Source organism: Dromiciops gliroides, chromosome 3, assembly GCF_019393635.1.
Source record: "Dromiciops gliroides isolate mDroGli1 chromosome 3, mDroGli1.pri, whole genome shotgun sequence".
Taxonomy (NCBI): Eukaryota; Metazoa; Chordata; class Mammalia; order Microbiotheria; family Microbiotheriidae; genus Dromiciops; species Dromiciops gliroides.
The window spans coordinates 178,437,635-178,453,925 of NC_057863.1; the positions used below are offsets into that span (position 1 = coordinate 178,437,635).

The 16,291-nt window shown below is 38.5% G+C and overlaps 1 protein-coding gene across 2 annotated transcripts in view; it reads left to right on the forward strand.

Annotated features, from left to right (window-relative positions):
• Positions 1 to 16,291, forward strand: part of TFDP1 (transcription factor Dp-1) — a 143,426-nt gene extending 127,135 nt beyond the window's left edge. For both annotated transcript variants that reach the window (XM_043997069.1, XM_043997070.1), the window contains exons 10-12: positions 880 to 1,046; positions 9,391 to 9,472; positions 14,921 to 16,291. In XM_043997069.1, coding sequence (XP_043853004.1) covers positions 880 to 1,046; positions 9,391 to 9,472; positions 14,921 to 15,068 — 397 coding nt within the window. In that variant the 3' untranslated portion in view covers positions 15,069 to 16,291. The remainder of the gene's footprint in view (positions 1 to 879; positions 1,047 to 9,390; positions 9,473 to 14,920) is intronic.

A 16,291-nucleotide genomic window follows, 5' to 3' on the forward strand; every position in this document is an offset into this window, starting at 1 on the left:
TTAGAAACTAAACCTATGATTTCTCTGATATGAGGGAGGAGCTTGTTGCAGGGGAACTCCCTTTACCATTGTAGATTGTCAGCATCTTCTCTGTAACTTGACCAGGTGGCACACAGCCTGGATGCGTCTGTAGTAGCAGGGGTTTATCTTGGGTCTTCTTGGCTCCCAAATCATCTATATTGCTCTACTTCTACTAATTTTTGTTAGCAAATAAAATCTAACATCTCACTGTTTTTATTATTAAAGCATAAATTTGACTTTTTTTGCCTGCAGGTTAATGTAGTTCAAAGAAAAACTAACCTAAAAATTCTACACATGTTTAAAAATATGAGAGGAAGCATAGTGTGGTGAACAGTGGGCAGGCTTCCAAGTTGGAGGACCTGTTTTCAACTTTGACTTTGTCATCCTGGGCAAGTCACGCAACCTCTTGGTTCTCCAGGCAGCTCTGTAAAACTACTAGGGGTAGAACACTTGCTAATCTCCATTGGTGTAAAGAGTTTTCTTCATCTGAAGGTCTGGATCCCCTGCCTCAACATTTTTACATGTTTAAGGCATAATTCTAGTTTTGTGGGGAGGGTGCAGTGTTTCATCAAAGCTAAAGAAATGGGAATGATTATCAGCCTATCAGTTTTCAGAAAGATTGTACTGAAGAATGGGAGAAGATGGTTATGTAAATTTTAGGGCTGTATGTTTATACCTCTAGCTCCCAGGCAGCAGATTCTCTGCCTCATGGATACTAGTTCATTCCTCTCATTGTTGGCTCTCCTTCACTTTCAAGAACAGTAGTCCTCTCTGTCAGGCATGTGTGGTATGTGTTGTTCATCAACTGGATATCTTCATAACCTTGGTCCCTTTTAATAATGAAATCTTTCCTTCCAGATTTGAGTATCTATTTAATTTCGACAACACATTTGAAATCCACGATGACATAGAAGTATTAAAGCGGATGGGGATGGCTTGTGGGCTAGAATCTGGAAGCTGTTCTGCAGAAGACCTAAAGATGGCAAGAAGTTTGGTACCTAAAGCTCTGGAACCTTATGTGACAGGTCAGTGAGACAGTATTTAGTTGTTGTAATGCTTTTCACATTTATTTGACAGTGTGCAGATGTACTTTTTGGGGTGGGGGTGCAGGGCAATAAGGGTTAAGTGACTTGCCCAGGGTCACACAGCTAGTAATGTCAAGTGTCTGAGGCCAGATTTGAACTCCAGGTTCTCCTGAATCCAGGACTGGTGCTTTATCCCCTGTGCCACCTAGCTGCCCCCACAGACAGACTTTAAACAAAAGTAATATACTTTAAAGTTGGTTATCCCTCTTCTGTGGAAATTATGTTACACCATTTTTTTGTGAAGGATTCTAAATAGAAAACTTCCAGGGAAATGAAAAGACTGGGCGTAAAGTCAGAAACTAGTGGATGTTGAAATTTGTAAGTCATAGGGTGCTCAAATGCAGTGAGCAGGTGGAACACATCCAGCTCTCTTATTTTAACATCTTTTCAATCCCATGTACCCAGTAAAAGGCAACATGTTTCTCTGAGGAGTGTTTAGTTGAATATGTTAGCATAGGGTACCTTGAAGAGAGAGGGCTTTATGATTAAAATCCCTTTCTGAGAAGTTTGTCATGTCCTCCAAAATTTAGCATGAATATGTTCTTTCACAATATGTATTGGAGAATCCTGGTAGAATTGTGAAGGATGTCTTTCAGAGATATGCCACACATCAGATAATACCATTTAAAAGCCCCCAAGTTCAGAAAATTCATCAGTGACATCAAGAAAAAGAACTTGGTGGGGGCAGCTAGGTGGCACAGTAGATAAAGCACTGGCCCTGGATTCAGGAGGACCTGAGTTCAAATCTGACCTTAGCCACTTGACACTTACTAGCTGTGTGACCCTGGGCAAGTCACTTAACCGTTATTGCCCTGAAAAAAGAAAGAAAGAAAGAAAAAGTACCCAGCACAGGTAATTTTTACAGAAAAATAGCTTCTGAACACCAATTAGCCAGCCAAATATCCTGTACCCTTTTCCTATTCTTCACCTTCTTGTCCCTCCCCAACTAATTCTGTGCCACCATCCAGTGAAAATCCCAGTCCTAGAGGGGGTGGGGTGGGGGCTTGAAACCCCTTTGATTCTGGAGAAGTAGGAAATGGTCATAGAGGATTGTGGAACTTGGGGAAAAAGTAGAAACTAGAAACTCCGTACTGAAGAAAATTGATTAGTACAGCATAGGAGGAAAAAAACAGTCACCAGCCAGTTGAAAGAGTAACAAGGGGGTAGAAGATAGCACATGCTTCAAAGGCTTCCCAGAAGTGCTCCTTCTAGAGTCCTCCAGTGAGAACTTTTCTATACTCCGGAGCTCTCTCGATACCTTCACAACCAGCTCCAGCCTGTGGTGATGGGGATTTCATTTTCAGAAAGGACGATGCAACACAGAAGAGTGGGACTGCTAAAAGTAGAGAAGGGGTTAGTGGACACTCAGTTTGCCTGCATTAGCGTCCGATCTGGCCACCCTCACCCTCAGATAGGAACCAGACCTTATCCAGCCTGTGGAGGGAGAGGGCACAAGAACATTAGACCTTGTGAGGGGAGATGATTAATAACAAACACAAGAATACCATAAAAAGTCAGCAGTTGTTGTTTAAGAGCTAATTGAGGGGGAGCGATGAGTAAGTGTTTAAAAGATCTATCCAACAGCGAAGCAACTCCAAGGATGTTTAGAATGGTTCAGAAGAACAATCTGAAAATTAAGTGTATGTAAAAAAGAATTAAGGGGGCAGCTAGGTGGCGCAGTGGATAGAGCACCGGCCCTGGAGTCAGGAGGACCTGAGGTCAAATCCAGCCTCAGACACTTGACACTTATTGGCTGTGTGACCCTGGGCAAGTCACTTGACCCCAATTGCCGCGGCCCCCCCCCCCCCCCCCCCCAAGAATTAAGGCCAGGAAATCAAAGTGACTATTAGAACACAAAAACTCAGCTCCAGAAGGAAAAAATGATAGAGTAGAATTTTTTTTTTTTTGCGGGGCAATGAGGGTTAAGTGACTACTTAAGTTAAGTGACTACTACTAGAGTAGAATTTTAAAAAGAAAAGCCAACCATATTGGAAACTCGAGAGCTCTGCAAAATAAGAATACTGAATGTGAAAATAGGTTCTGTTTGATTTCCAAGAGACGAAAAACACCTTGACATGCTGAGAGGGAGAAAGCAAAAAGTATTAATGGAGAAACAATTTAAGGAGTAAAAGGCATAGGAGAGGAAGTAGAGGAATCTTTTTTTTTTTTTTTTTTTGAGAAAAATCCTATCTCCCAGATGGTGCATTTCAGTATTTATTCCCACTGTTGAAGAGAAGATCATTGACTATTCTGGAAGGACGGAACTGAGAGAAGGTAGAACTGAGATTCATAGGTTAAAAGAGAAATAATGAAAGGACAAAGACAGCACGAACCTTGCTTCCATCATACCCTATGACCTCCAGTTACAGAACACCTCTCTGAGAGTGTATGTGTGTACATTTGTATGTTCACTTTAAGTAGTTAATATAAAATTACATAAACTTAATAGCCCTAAGGACAACACGAACTTAACTCTAAATGTAAAAAGTTAAATTCTTCAATAGCAAACAAATGGATAATGAAACAAACTCAAACAATTTGTTACCTTCAAGAAACATATTTAAAATAACACTTAAATGGAGAATAAAAATACAGGGTTGAAACAAAACCTGTTGTGCTTCAGGAAGCTCCTAAAGAAAAGGGAGCCCATTCCAGCTCTCAGATAAGACAGCAATAAAAAGTTCAGATAGACAGCGAGAGATGGTTATACTTAAAGATACCATAGACACTGGAAAATTAACAATACTAAAAGTATATGCATCAAATGGCATAGAAATTAAATTCTTTTTTGGGGGGGGGGGTGAGGCAATTGGGGTTAAGTGACTTGCCCAAGGTCACACAGCTAGTAAGTGTCAAGTGTCTGAGGCCAGATTTGAACTCAGGTCCTTCTGACTCCAAGGCTGGTGTGCCACCCAGCTGCCCCTGAAATGAAATTCTTTTTTTGTTTGTTTGTTTGGGGTTTTTTTGCGAGGGAATGGGGGTTAAGTGACTTGCCCAGGGTCACACAGCTAGTAAGTGTTAAGTGTCTGAGGCTGGATTTGAACTCAGGTACTCCTGAATTCAGGGCCGGTGCTTTATCCACTGCGCCACCTAGCTGCCCCCTGAAATGAAATTCTTAAAAGAGAAGTTAAGCAAATTATATAAAGACAATGAGAGGAAGAGTGATCATTTAGTATTCCTCTAAGAGGGAGATCAATTTAATAGGAAGATAAAGAAAATAGAGAAGTGAATAAATTGTTAAACTAGATTTGCCTTACCTGTGATGACTTCTGAATGGATATGTTAAATAACGTACATGTTTCTCATTGTGTATAAGTCAGCTTTATAAAAGTTGATCATATTCTAGGACATAATGGAGAAGTAAAGTAGAGATCTTGCATGACCCTGCCTCAGTCACCAGTTCTTAAATGATTTGCCAGTGGGGGAAACCCTGAAACAAATATATTTATAATTGAACATTTTTGGACATTTAAAGAACTATTAATACCTGTGCCAGCAAAACCATTCTCCAGAATAGAAACAGGGTACATTACCAAACTTTAAAAAGATAAAAATTTACTGATCTGCCTACATTGTCCATTGTGTCCCAGCAGAGAGCCTTCTCTTATAATAATAAGAAAGTTGGACAAAAAGTGAACCAGCATATTGAAAAAGGCTGTTATAATCAGTACTTCACACCCTTGAAGCCTTCCTCCTACCCTCAAATTCTGCAAAGTGGCAAGAGGATATTTCACCTTCTTCACCTTCACCTTCACCTTCACCTTCACCTTCTTAGTGGCCAAACTTGGTCATTATAATTTTATTTTTCTTTTTTTCCCTTTCTTTTTCTTTTCTTCTTTTTAACTTTTTTTTTTTTTTTTTTTGGTGAGGCAATGAGGGTTAAGTGATTTGCCCAGGGTCACACAGCTAGTAAGTGTCAAGTGTCTGAGACTGGATTTGAACTCAGGTCCTCCTGAATCCAGGGCCAGTGCTTTATCCATTGTGCCACCTAGCTGCCCCAGTCATTATAATTTTAAAGCATTCAGTTTTAACCATTTGTTGTTGTTGTTTTCATTTACATTGTAATTAGAGACAGAAAATGTACTGATACATAAAGAGCAGAAAAAGTAGGACTGCTATAAATGAGTCTCAGTAAAGACCATTGATGTAAAATTTTAAATAAAATCCTTAGAAAATAATTCAATATGACTGAGCTGGGTTCATAACAGGGATGCAAGGATGGTTTTGGATATGTAAGAAAAACCGTATGATTATTTCCATAGATGCAGAGGAACCCTTTGACAAAATATTGCATGAATTTATTTTATTTTATTTTGGTTTTGGTTTTTTTTAGTGAGGCAGTTGGGGTTAAGTGACTTGCCCAGGGTCACACAGCTAGTAAGTGTTAAGTGTCTGAGGCCGGATTTGAACTCAGGTACTCCTGACTCCAGGGCCGGTGCTCTATCCACTGCGCCACCTAGCTGCCCCATGAATTTATTTTTAAAAGACTAAAACACAGGCTGTATCATGGGACATTAATGAACTAAATCAGATATGCAAAAGAGAGGCAAAACTGTTTCTGTTTGCAGATAACCCTGATGGGATGATCAGAAAATCCTAAAGTGAGCAGAGAAAGAGATGAGTGATTAATAGGTGAAGCTGGCTAGCAAATTCAAAATAAATCCAGTCATCATCAGCATTCTACACAATGCTAATAGGAACAAGGAAGAAATGAGAAATGATCATGAGAAATTTCATTGAAAATAAATGTAAGGGGCAGCTAGGTGGTGCAGTGGGTAAAGCACCAGCCCCTGGATTCAGGAGGACCTGAGTTTAAGTCTGGCCTTAGACACTTGACACATTCTAGCTCTGTGACCCTGGGCAAGTCACTTAACTCTCATTGCCCCACAAAAGCAAAATAAAACAAACAAACAAAAAAAGAAAATAAATGTAAAATACACCAAATGTCTAGGGGTTAACCTATCAAAGTTATAGTGGAAAGAGGTTCTAGTGTCAGGAGACTTGAGTTCAAATGCTTCTTTTTTTCATGGTAATATTTTATTTTCCAATTACATGTAAAGATTATTTTCAGAATTCGTTTTTGTTAGATTTTGAGTTCCAAATTTTTCTCCTCTCTCTTCCTTCCTCCTTCCCCCATATGGCAAACAATCAGATATGGGAGATATATATATGTATATGTATGTATGTGTATATGTATGTATGTGTGTGTGTGTATATATATATATATATATATATATATATATATATATATATATATATATATATAGTGATGTTATACATATTTCCATATTAGTCGTGTTATAAAAGAAGAATCAGAACAAAAGGGAAAAACCACAAGAAAACAATAATAAAAATAGTGAAAATAGTATACTTTGATCTGCATTCAGACTCCATAGTTCTTTCTCTGGATGTGGAGAGCATTTTCCATCATAAGTCTTTTGGAATTGCCTGGGGTCATTGTATTGCTGAGAAGAGCTAAGTCTTTCACAGTTGATCATCACATCGCGTTGCTGTTACTGTGTACAGTGTTCTCCTGTTTCTGCTCACTTTACTCAGCATAAGTCCACTTAGGTCTTTCCAGGTTTTTCAGAAATCTGTCTGTTCATCATTTCTTATAGCACAGTAGTATTCCATTGCATTCATATACCACAATTTGTTCAGCCATTCCCCAATTGATGGGCATCCCCTCAATTTCTAATTCTTTGCTACCACAAAAAGATCAGCTATAAATATTTTTGTACATGTGGGTCCTTTTCCCATTTTTATGCTCTCTTTGGGAGACAGACCTAGTAGTGGCATTGCTGGGTCAAACTGTATGTACAGCCCCATAGCCCTTTGGGAATGGTTCCAAATTGCTCTCCAGAATGGTTAGATCAGTTCTGCTTCTAATACTTATTACCTGTGAGACCTTGGAAAAATTACTTCACCCTCCCCAGGCCTCAATTTCTTCATCTATAAAATGAGGAGATTGGATTAAATAGCTTCTGAAATTCCCTCCTGTTCTATACAATTAATGAGTTGTAAAACATGCTACAGAAATAATGGGGGACTTACCTAATGGAGACCTATTCACTTCTTATGCTTGAGTTATCTCATTATAATAAAAAGAACTATTTCCTGAATTAATTAATTTGCAGATTTATTGCTGTACCTGTCAGATTACCAAGATTTTTTTTTGTACTAGAGAAAAAAATGATAAAATTAATTTGAAAAAATCAAAATTGTCTACAATCTTAAAAAGGTTTAAGTGAAATGGGTATTGGGTTGCTGCACCTTCAATCATGTTATAAATCAGTAATAATTTGTTTGATACTGGTTTTAAAAAACAAACAAACAGAATAATAGATCAGTGGAACAGACTAGATAAGCAAGAAAAAGGAGCAAATGACAACAGGAGGTCCCAGTGTTTTTATAAACCTAAGAACATAAATTATTGGGGGATGGAGGACTCAATTTGATAAGAAGTGTTGTGAAAACTAGATTTAAGTTTGGCAGAAATCAGGTTTGTCCCATTATTTTGTACTGTGTTTCACAATGAGATCAAATTGTCTACATGACCTGAAATATAAAAAGTCATATCATTAAGAAGTAAGAAGAGAATGAAATGAGGTGCCCCTCAGCACCGTGGCTAGGGAAGGAATTAAACAGAGGGACAAAAGAAGAAGTTGATAATCATGAGTATACAGTTCAAAAGCCTTTGTACAAACAAAGGAACCATTCCTGTGCAATTAGAAGAGAAGTAGTAGAGTGGGCAGAATATTTGCCTCCGAGGTATCATTGATTCAAGTCTGATATTCCACATATACAGGAAATTGCACCAAGTGACATTCCCCAATTAATGATCAAAAGATTTGAACAGTTTTCAAAAGAATTGCAGATGGGGGCGGCTAGATGGCAGTGGATAAAGCACTGGCCTTGGATTCAGGAGGATCAGAGTTCACATCCGGCCTCAGACACTTGACACTTACTAGCTGTGTGACCCTGGGCAAGTCACTTAACTCTCATTGCCTGGACACCCCCCCCCAAAAAAAAAAACCAAAAAACAAAAAACAAAACAAAAAAGAATTGCAGATCCTAAATGATCATTTGAAAATAGGTTCCAGATGATTAGTAATAATAACAAAGGAAACAACTCTGAGTCTTTGTCTTCCACCAGGCAGATTGGCAAAGATGAGAACATTCATGGAGGGGATTTTGGAGGTCAGACACACTTAACATACTGGTGGTGTGCTTGCAGAATGAGCTATCCATTCCAGATTTGAATTTGTAATCATGGAAATAAAGTATCTAAACTGCCCGTGGCCGCCGCCCCCCCCCCCCCCCAAGTCATCCCACTACTGGGCCTGTGCTCCAAAGAGATCAAAAACAGAAACTAGTGGTCAAAGGAAATATTGAGTATATATTAGTGGAATGTCCCCAGCAACCCCATTTGTGGTAGTAAACACCTGTAAATGGTGAGTATTGCTCACTTGGGGAATGGCTGAAAATTCTATGGCAACTGAATAGAATGAAATATCATGCAGGAATTAATATGAGAATTCAAAGAAACGTGGGGAGGTTTAAACAAGCCAGGACAGAATAAAACAGAACTAAGAAGAGTATACACCGTGACAAAGACAACGTAAATGAACAGATCACTTGAAAGAAGCTGAATTCAAATCAGTGAAAGGTCCTGAAGAAAAGATAATGAAATAGACTTTTTCTCTCATGGCAGAGAAGTCAGGCCCTGTCAGGATGTAATAGTGTACACAGTGTCAGACAGGCTCCATATGGAATGTTTTTGCTTCATTGTTTTTCTTTGTCACTTTTAGTTTAGAGGAAAGAGTGGGAAATGACTGATATGAAGGCAAGTCATTACTAAAACATTACTTTAAGGCATCAACTGGCAGAAAAAAAGAACATGAACAGTCTAGGAGGGATTGACCTTAAAGAGCTAGTTGACTGTATGCATCCCAGAAAAAGCAAAATCTCTTTCCAAAAAATCAGATAACTTCAGTGTTCTTTTCTCTCTGACTTCCTGGCTTATTTATATCCCTCATGCTGCAGCTCTTGTAAGCCTGTTTTCTTCTTTTCTGTTCTTGGTGGATATTAGGAATGACTGATCACCGTCATTCATAGAAGTCCTTACATGTATGAAGGCTGTTGTTAAGCTTTCCCCTTTTCCTTTTCTGGGTTTGTTTTTTTTTTTTTTTTGGTGAATAACCTTAATTTCCTTTTCACATTTACTGTTTGGTTTTTTTTTTTAGAATACTGTTAAGTGACTTATTTTCTTTTTGTTTTTCAGAAATGGCTCAGGGATCAATCAGCAGTGTATATGTCACATCATCATCAGGTTCAACTTCAAGTGGCACAAGGTTTTCTGCCAGGTGAAACCAGTTTATAAAATTAATACCAAAAAACCCCATAACTTTAAAAAAAACAAAACCTGTACTTTACTTTTTATTTTCTACACGGTTTGATTATTTTTCAGTGCAAAACTGACACACTGGTTGTACGTGAGTAGTTTGTCCAGCTGTGTGGCATCAACAGATTAGATTTTTTATTTCTATAGTTACCATATTGTCTCTAACTTGCCTATGAGTTTTTTCTTTACTTACACGAAAAATGCTCCTAACAAATTTCCTTTAAGTTGTACTCTTGTTACGTTGGACTCTTTTTTTTTTTTTTTTAAGTGAGGCACTTGGGGTTAAGTAACTTGCCCAGGGTCACACAGCTAGTAAGTGTTGTGTCTGAGGCCGGATTTGAACTCAGTTACTCCTGACTCCAGGGCCAGTGCTCTATCCACTGCGCCATTTAGCTGCCCCTATGTTGGACTCTTAGTGAGCTCAGAACTTTGCTTGTGATGATTATTCACCAGGTGGTCAGCCTACTGGTGATTCGCTGTTCTTTGGTGATGTGCCCATCTTTGCTTAGCTAGGTCGGTCTTTGGGAAACAGACTCCTTACATGTTCATTTTGGTGGATGGCAACATTGCCTCCTGGAGGGGCAGCTAGGTGGTGCAGTGGATAGAGCACTGGACCTGGCATCAGGAGGACCTGAGTTCAAATCCAGCCTTAGACACTTAACACTTACTAGTTGTGTGACCCTGGGCAAGTCACTTAACCCCAACACACACACACACACACACACACACACACACACACAGAGCATTGCCTCCTGGAAAAAATTTGTAATTATGCAGAAGAATTTGGGTTGACCATCCACAAAGGAAAAACCTGTGGGTGAGGAATGTCCATTGTCTAGATTACAACATGCATTTGGAAGAGCTCCCTATAGAGTTGTCTATCAGTATGTATATCTGTGCCAGAACTCACAGATGGAGAAGTTAAACCCTAATCAGGATGAGGGGAGGAAAGTGGACTGGATTGTTTGCAAGTAATTGCCTAGTTCTTGTAATGGCTCATCTTTTCAGTACCATTAGCAGTAATACATACAGTATGAGAGGTTCTAAAGAATGTCACTAAGAAGAGACAAGAGGCAGCATGTGCTAGACATGTCAAATTTTTGACACTAGCCACCCTCAGACCCCACTCCCTTCCCTCTCCATAGGGGCAGCCCAGGAATGGCAATGACCCCCCCACCCCCCCTTTACATCATAGGCCCTACATCTACCCCAGCCCCCTCGACCATCATCCAGGGAATCAACTTTTGTGGAGATGTGAACTAATAGCTACTTTGGCAGGGCTTTAGCCCTCGCCTTGTCAGCGGCTGTAGCTACTGAAGACCTAGCAAAGAAGTCCTTACCACCACTGTCCATGACACTGTCAGTCGGCTTATTAAAAATGTTATTTTGACCATGAAAATGACATTAAAGATGTCCCACCACCTGCCTTGCCACTGTACCCTAAGGACCACTGAACCTGTTCCCCTGACTTAGAGCTAAAACCACCTATAATATATGTCATCCCTTCCTATTAAAATGGGAGCTATTTGAGAGCAAGGACTATCTTGCTTTTCCATTTGTATTCCCAGGGATTTGCACAGAGGAAATGCTTAAGTGCTTTTTCATTCATTTCATTCATATGTATCTATTTCTTTGGAGGTGATGTTCCATGATTCACAGCCATCAGTCATTGCTTTTTTTTTTTTTAATTGTGTTTAAAAGATCGATTTTTGCACCAGAAGAGTTTAGGATCCCTGAAGCCTTTTGCAATTTCACAAATACAATCTAACCTGTTCTTTTTCCCTATTTCATTCTGGGCCCCAGCTCATTATTCATCTATGGATAGCTCCGTGATAAAGAGTTTTATTGATGGATCAGTTTAATGAACTACCTGTTCAACTGCATGTCCAGTTTAGGCAGTGGTCATTCTTCAAACACCTTGATTTTTCTATGTGGATCATTAGGCTTTTTTGAGTGGTTGTGGATCTCATTGAGATTTCAGTGCTCTAGTGTATCCAGCACACAAACACCCACTACAAGAACATCAGATGGACTTCTCTGTAGGAAAAATCTGTGTAGCACATACTTGATGACAGTGGTAAACATCTTGACTGGTTTTATGGTTTCTTTGATAATTAGAGCATCATTGAACAAAACTATCCCTTTCTACATTTGTCAAGTGGTCTAGTATGATCTGAACATTTACATGAGATGTACCTTGTTAGAAGAGTTTTCAAAAACTCAACATATTGAGATATGTGGACTCTGAGAAGTGGCGGAGGAAAGTAATGGCATCTAATTAACACCATTTCTTTCCTTCTTTTTGGTGGGGCAATGAGGGTGAAGTGACTTGCCCAGGGTCACACAGCTAGTGAGTGTCAAGTGTCTGAGGCCAGATTTGAATTCAGGTCCTCCTGAACCCAGGGCTGGTGATTTATCCACTGTGCCACTAGCTGCCCCCAACGCCATTTCTTAGAGATGCTTAACTTCTGTAAAACAGTGCCACAACAGGAAGGCCAAAACAGCTCTGAAAACTACCGCAATTTAAAAGTGTGTTTTATTTCCTGACTAAGCAGACAACATGACAGCCATAGATAATACTAATTTTGAGTATAATATCATTTATGAAACATGTTGGTGGAGGATTGCTGAAGATAGTGGGAGGTATCATATGTCAAAACGGTAGATGATAAAACAAGCAACTAGAATTTTATATGAAAACCAACCAAGCAAATCCAGCCTAATAGTTAGAGATCAGTAAGGCATAATGACACAAAATTGAGTGAATTTGCCATCGTTGATATACTGATTTTTTCTCATCTTGGTCATTGGAACTATCAAGACATGAAGTCAGAGCGGTTTGACCAGACCACACGGAACAAAACTGGTTTTGGCAGTGAAACTCTTTGAAGGGATTCAGACATCATCTTTCAAGCTATCTCAAGGAGAGAGAAGAAACAAAAAGAAGAGAAAAAACACCACCCAGATAGTATTATTAGAAGAAAGGCAGCTAATAAAATATCATCAACTACTGACCCATATACCTATTGTTTTTTCATCTCCATGAGCTATACATAAACTGAAGGTATCCTTAAGGATCTTTCATGAAGAAAGTCTTCAGGCTTTGACAATTTTCTTCAGCATCTGCATCACTAGTCACACAATTTCTACATCACCAGAGTCATACAATCACTTGGAAACTGTAAAGAACACATCTGTATTTTTTGATTGATTAAGCAAGTTAAAGTTGTTTAATCAAAATGCAGCCTGCAAAACTAAAACAAGCTATTCTTTAGGCATGTAATATAATAAAATTCCTTGAACCATTTTGTATAAATTGTAATGGGACTAGATTCAAATACTGCATGATACACTTTGCTACCTCTCTCACCATGGGCAAGTCACTTAACTTCTCAGCCTCAGTTTCTTCATCCATAAAAAGAGATTGAAAATAATAGCGCCTAACTTACTGGATTGTTGTGAGAGTCAAATAGGACCGAGAGATGTGTGTCAAGTGCTTTGCCAAACCTTAAAGTGCCAAGTAAACGTTATCTGTTATAACTATCAGGATCAAGGAAAGTATATAATGGAGGATGTCCTGCATTCAATTGGAATGAAAGGAGGTTAGATACTCCAGCTCTGGTTCACAGATACTGTGAATATGGTGCTTCCAGAATCTTACTGAGGCCTTCCCCTGGAAAAGATCAATCAAAACATTTTAGCATAATGATCCCCAGAGGGGAGGAACACCCTCTCTCCCACCCCCACCCCCCAAAAGACAAAGGAAACCTATTGCCCAATTTATGACATGCAATTGGATGAAATCCTGCTGAGTTGTTTGAGTACATCTGTCTTAAATGGGGATTGTAGGTGACTTAGGTGAAGAGTTGAATAAAAGCAGACAAGCAGTATTATACTTGGGATAATTATGCAAAGTTTTCAACATTCCCATACATCTCTATGACCCACAAAATCATCTTAAGACCACTGGATATGACTGAATTACGGAGCACCATGATCACTGGTAACTCAGAATCTTAGTTGACTGAAAGGGCATGGGAGAAAGAAGCACATAATAGTTTTTTTTTTTTACCCCGCTATAATTTGTCATGTTGACAACTATATAACTTGTATATAAGATGTGGTTTCAAAGCTATCATCAAGCAAATTATTGGAGGAGATTGGTCAGAACCAAAGGGATGAGAGATGGACAGCCAAAAGATCTCCACTGTATCGGGTAAATCCTCTATAGGAGATTTATATAAGGACGTGGAAAAGGATCTGACAGAATGATAAGATGTGAATAGGCTACAATTTGTACCATTGAAGAAGTTACCTATCAAGCAGAATTAGTGACAATAAGTCACTTTGACAGCTCTATAGCTTCTCTCTCTCTCTCTCTCTCTCTCTCTCTCTTTAGCTTTTCTCTTTAGTGGTCTCATGGAAGAAGAAACACATTGGAAGTCAAAAGAGCCTGCTTTGAATGCTTTGCTACTAATGATTATCATCATTACCAACTAAAATTTACTTAGCATCTTCTGCAGTTTGTGCAAAGTGCCATATACTTGTATTTTGAGACCTGCTGCTCAGTGTCTTCACTTACTAAAGTTTCTGTTTTTTTTTTTAAATACTAATCAACAGTATAAATATTTAGTCCAGAGATATCTTTGGGTAACTTGCCAGAATGGATGGAGTTTTCCCACTATTGCTGTCTAACTGCTTTGGGCATAATGACTCACAAGAGCCCAAGGATCTTGCTCTGAGACATCTTCCTGGTTTCAGCCTAAACCAAAAAGATTGGAATCCCAGGAATGCTCCGGAAACACTCTCCTCTGGGGAGGTCCTACTGATAGAAAGTAGGGTGTGACTGTCTAGTAAAGGTAGCATGGCACCTTCTGTTTTCTCCCAGTCATTGCATCCATCATGAGAAGTTCTGCACTTGTTCAGGGACCTTAAAGGTCCTGTGGCAGGCGGTGGTTCGGTAGGTAGAGTGTTAGAATTGTCGTCAGGACTGTCTCAGCCACTTGTGACCTCGAACGAGTCCCTTAGTGGAGGTTATTGGTGAATAGCAAATTGTCTGATATTTTAATTTGCAGCAAATATTGTTGTACAGATTGGCCCATCATTTATGCTCCTGTGGTTACCATGTGGTCTTGAGGATTTTGGAGAACTTGTTTCCTAACCTGTCACCATTTTCTTCATAGAAATACTGTGAGAACAAATATGCCACTGTAAGTGAAAGTGCCTTCAGGGGAAACAGTTCTGTGTCAATGGCAACCAATCTTTGTGTATACATTTCTGTGTCCAAACCCTAAACACTTATGTTATGAACTCATGGCCTGCTGCCCTTCTTAAGCCATGAGTTAGTGGGTTAGGAAAAAAAAGTTCCTCATGGGGGCTGCAATGACACCTATTATTTTTCACCCTCCAGTGATTTTACCAATGGTACGGATGGAATGTTGGCAACGAGTTCCAATGGCTCTCAATACAGTGGCTCCAGAGTCGAAACTCCAGTATCTTATGTTGGGGAAGACGATGACGATGATGATGACTTTAATGAAAATGACGATGAAGACTGATTTCTTGGCGTGTAGACTTTTCCCTCCCTTCAAATTCAGCTTCAGGAATAAATTGTTCTAGGGAAGAGAACTTTTTTTAAAAATGTGGATTTTTATTTTTATTTTTGATCCTACCCCTAAGGAAATATTGGTAAAGCTGTTGAATTTAGAGAGTGCGGCTCTGATAAGCAAGCAAGGATTGTTTTTCCGTAGGATTTTTAAAATGTGGTGTGAATGTGTGTTTTGATACCAGTGTGCTAATGCAGATCCTTTATTTACTCGGTAGGATTTTGTGTTTTGTTTTCTAATGTTTTTTACTTGAAGGAATGTCCATTTTGCCCCATAACAATTCTCGCTGCATTTGTCGAAGGAAATTGTACTTCATCCACATCAATGAAAATAAAAGGCTATCCTTTTGTGGAAAATGGTTCACTGAATGGCCATTTATTTGAAGAGAGTTTTGAGTGGTGCCACTACTTCATGGATAGCAAGATGATAGGTTTTTATTTTGCTAAATCATGCATTGTCCAAAGAACCAAACAACAACAACAAAAGTTTTACTTTTTTAAACAATAAGCTCCATAAATGTTATGAATTTATTTCCCTTAAATTATATTTACTGTTAAAATTCCATCAAGTTTATATAATTTTTCTCTGTATGTTGGTATGTATGGATTAAAAAGGTTTAAAAAAAAGTTTTTGTTTGGCAAAAGTTTACTGCCATGCTGGTGCAGCTATATAAAATATCTTGAAGGTTTGGAATGATTTATTGCTTATGTAAAATTTGCCTGATTTCTTACAGGCAAGACTTTGGAAACTTTTTATTATATAGTTGTTTACATACTTATAAGTCTATCATTTAAAGACATGTACAGAAACAAATGTTTGTATTTGTTTCGTAAGCATCTTCCTGTAATCTATTATAAAGTTGAAATTAAATATAGAAAATGTTTTAACAGTTTTTTAACTCAAAATTTGTCAATCATTTTTAATAGTTCATTTTTTTATTAAAAAAAAGACATTTCAGGCAGGTGGTGTAGTCTCTTTTTAAATTTATTCACAAAACAAAATTAACTGCACAAATGCTGTCAGCTGCCTGTTCAAAGACAGTAGTCTTTTTATTGAAACACAAATAAACTTTTCTGTAATATTTTATGGAATTTAAAGAGACTTTAATTGTTTGACTTGTTTAACTTGGCACTGTTAGTTTTTATTAATAAAACGCGCATGGGCATTTTAAACAA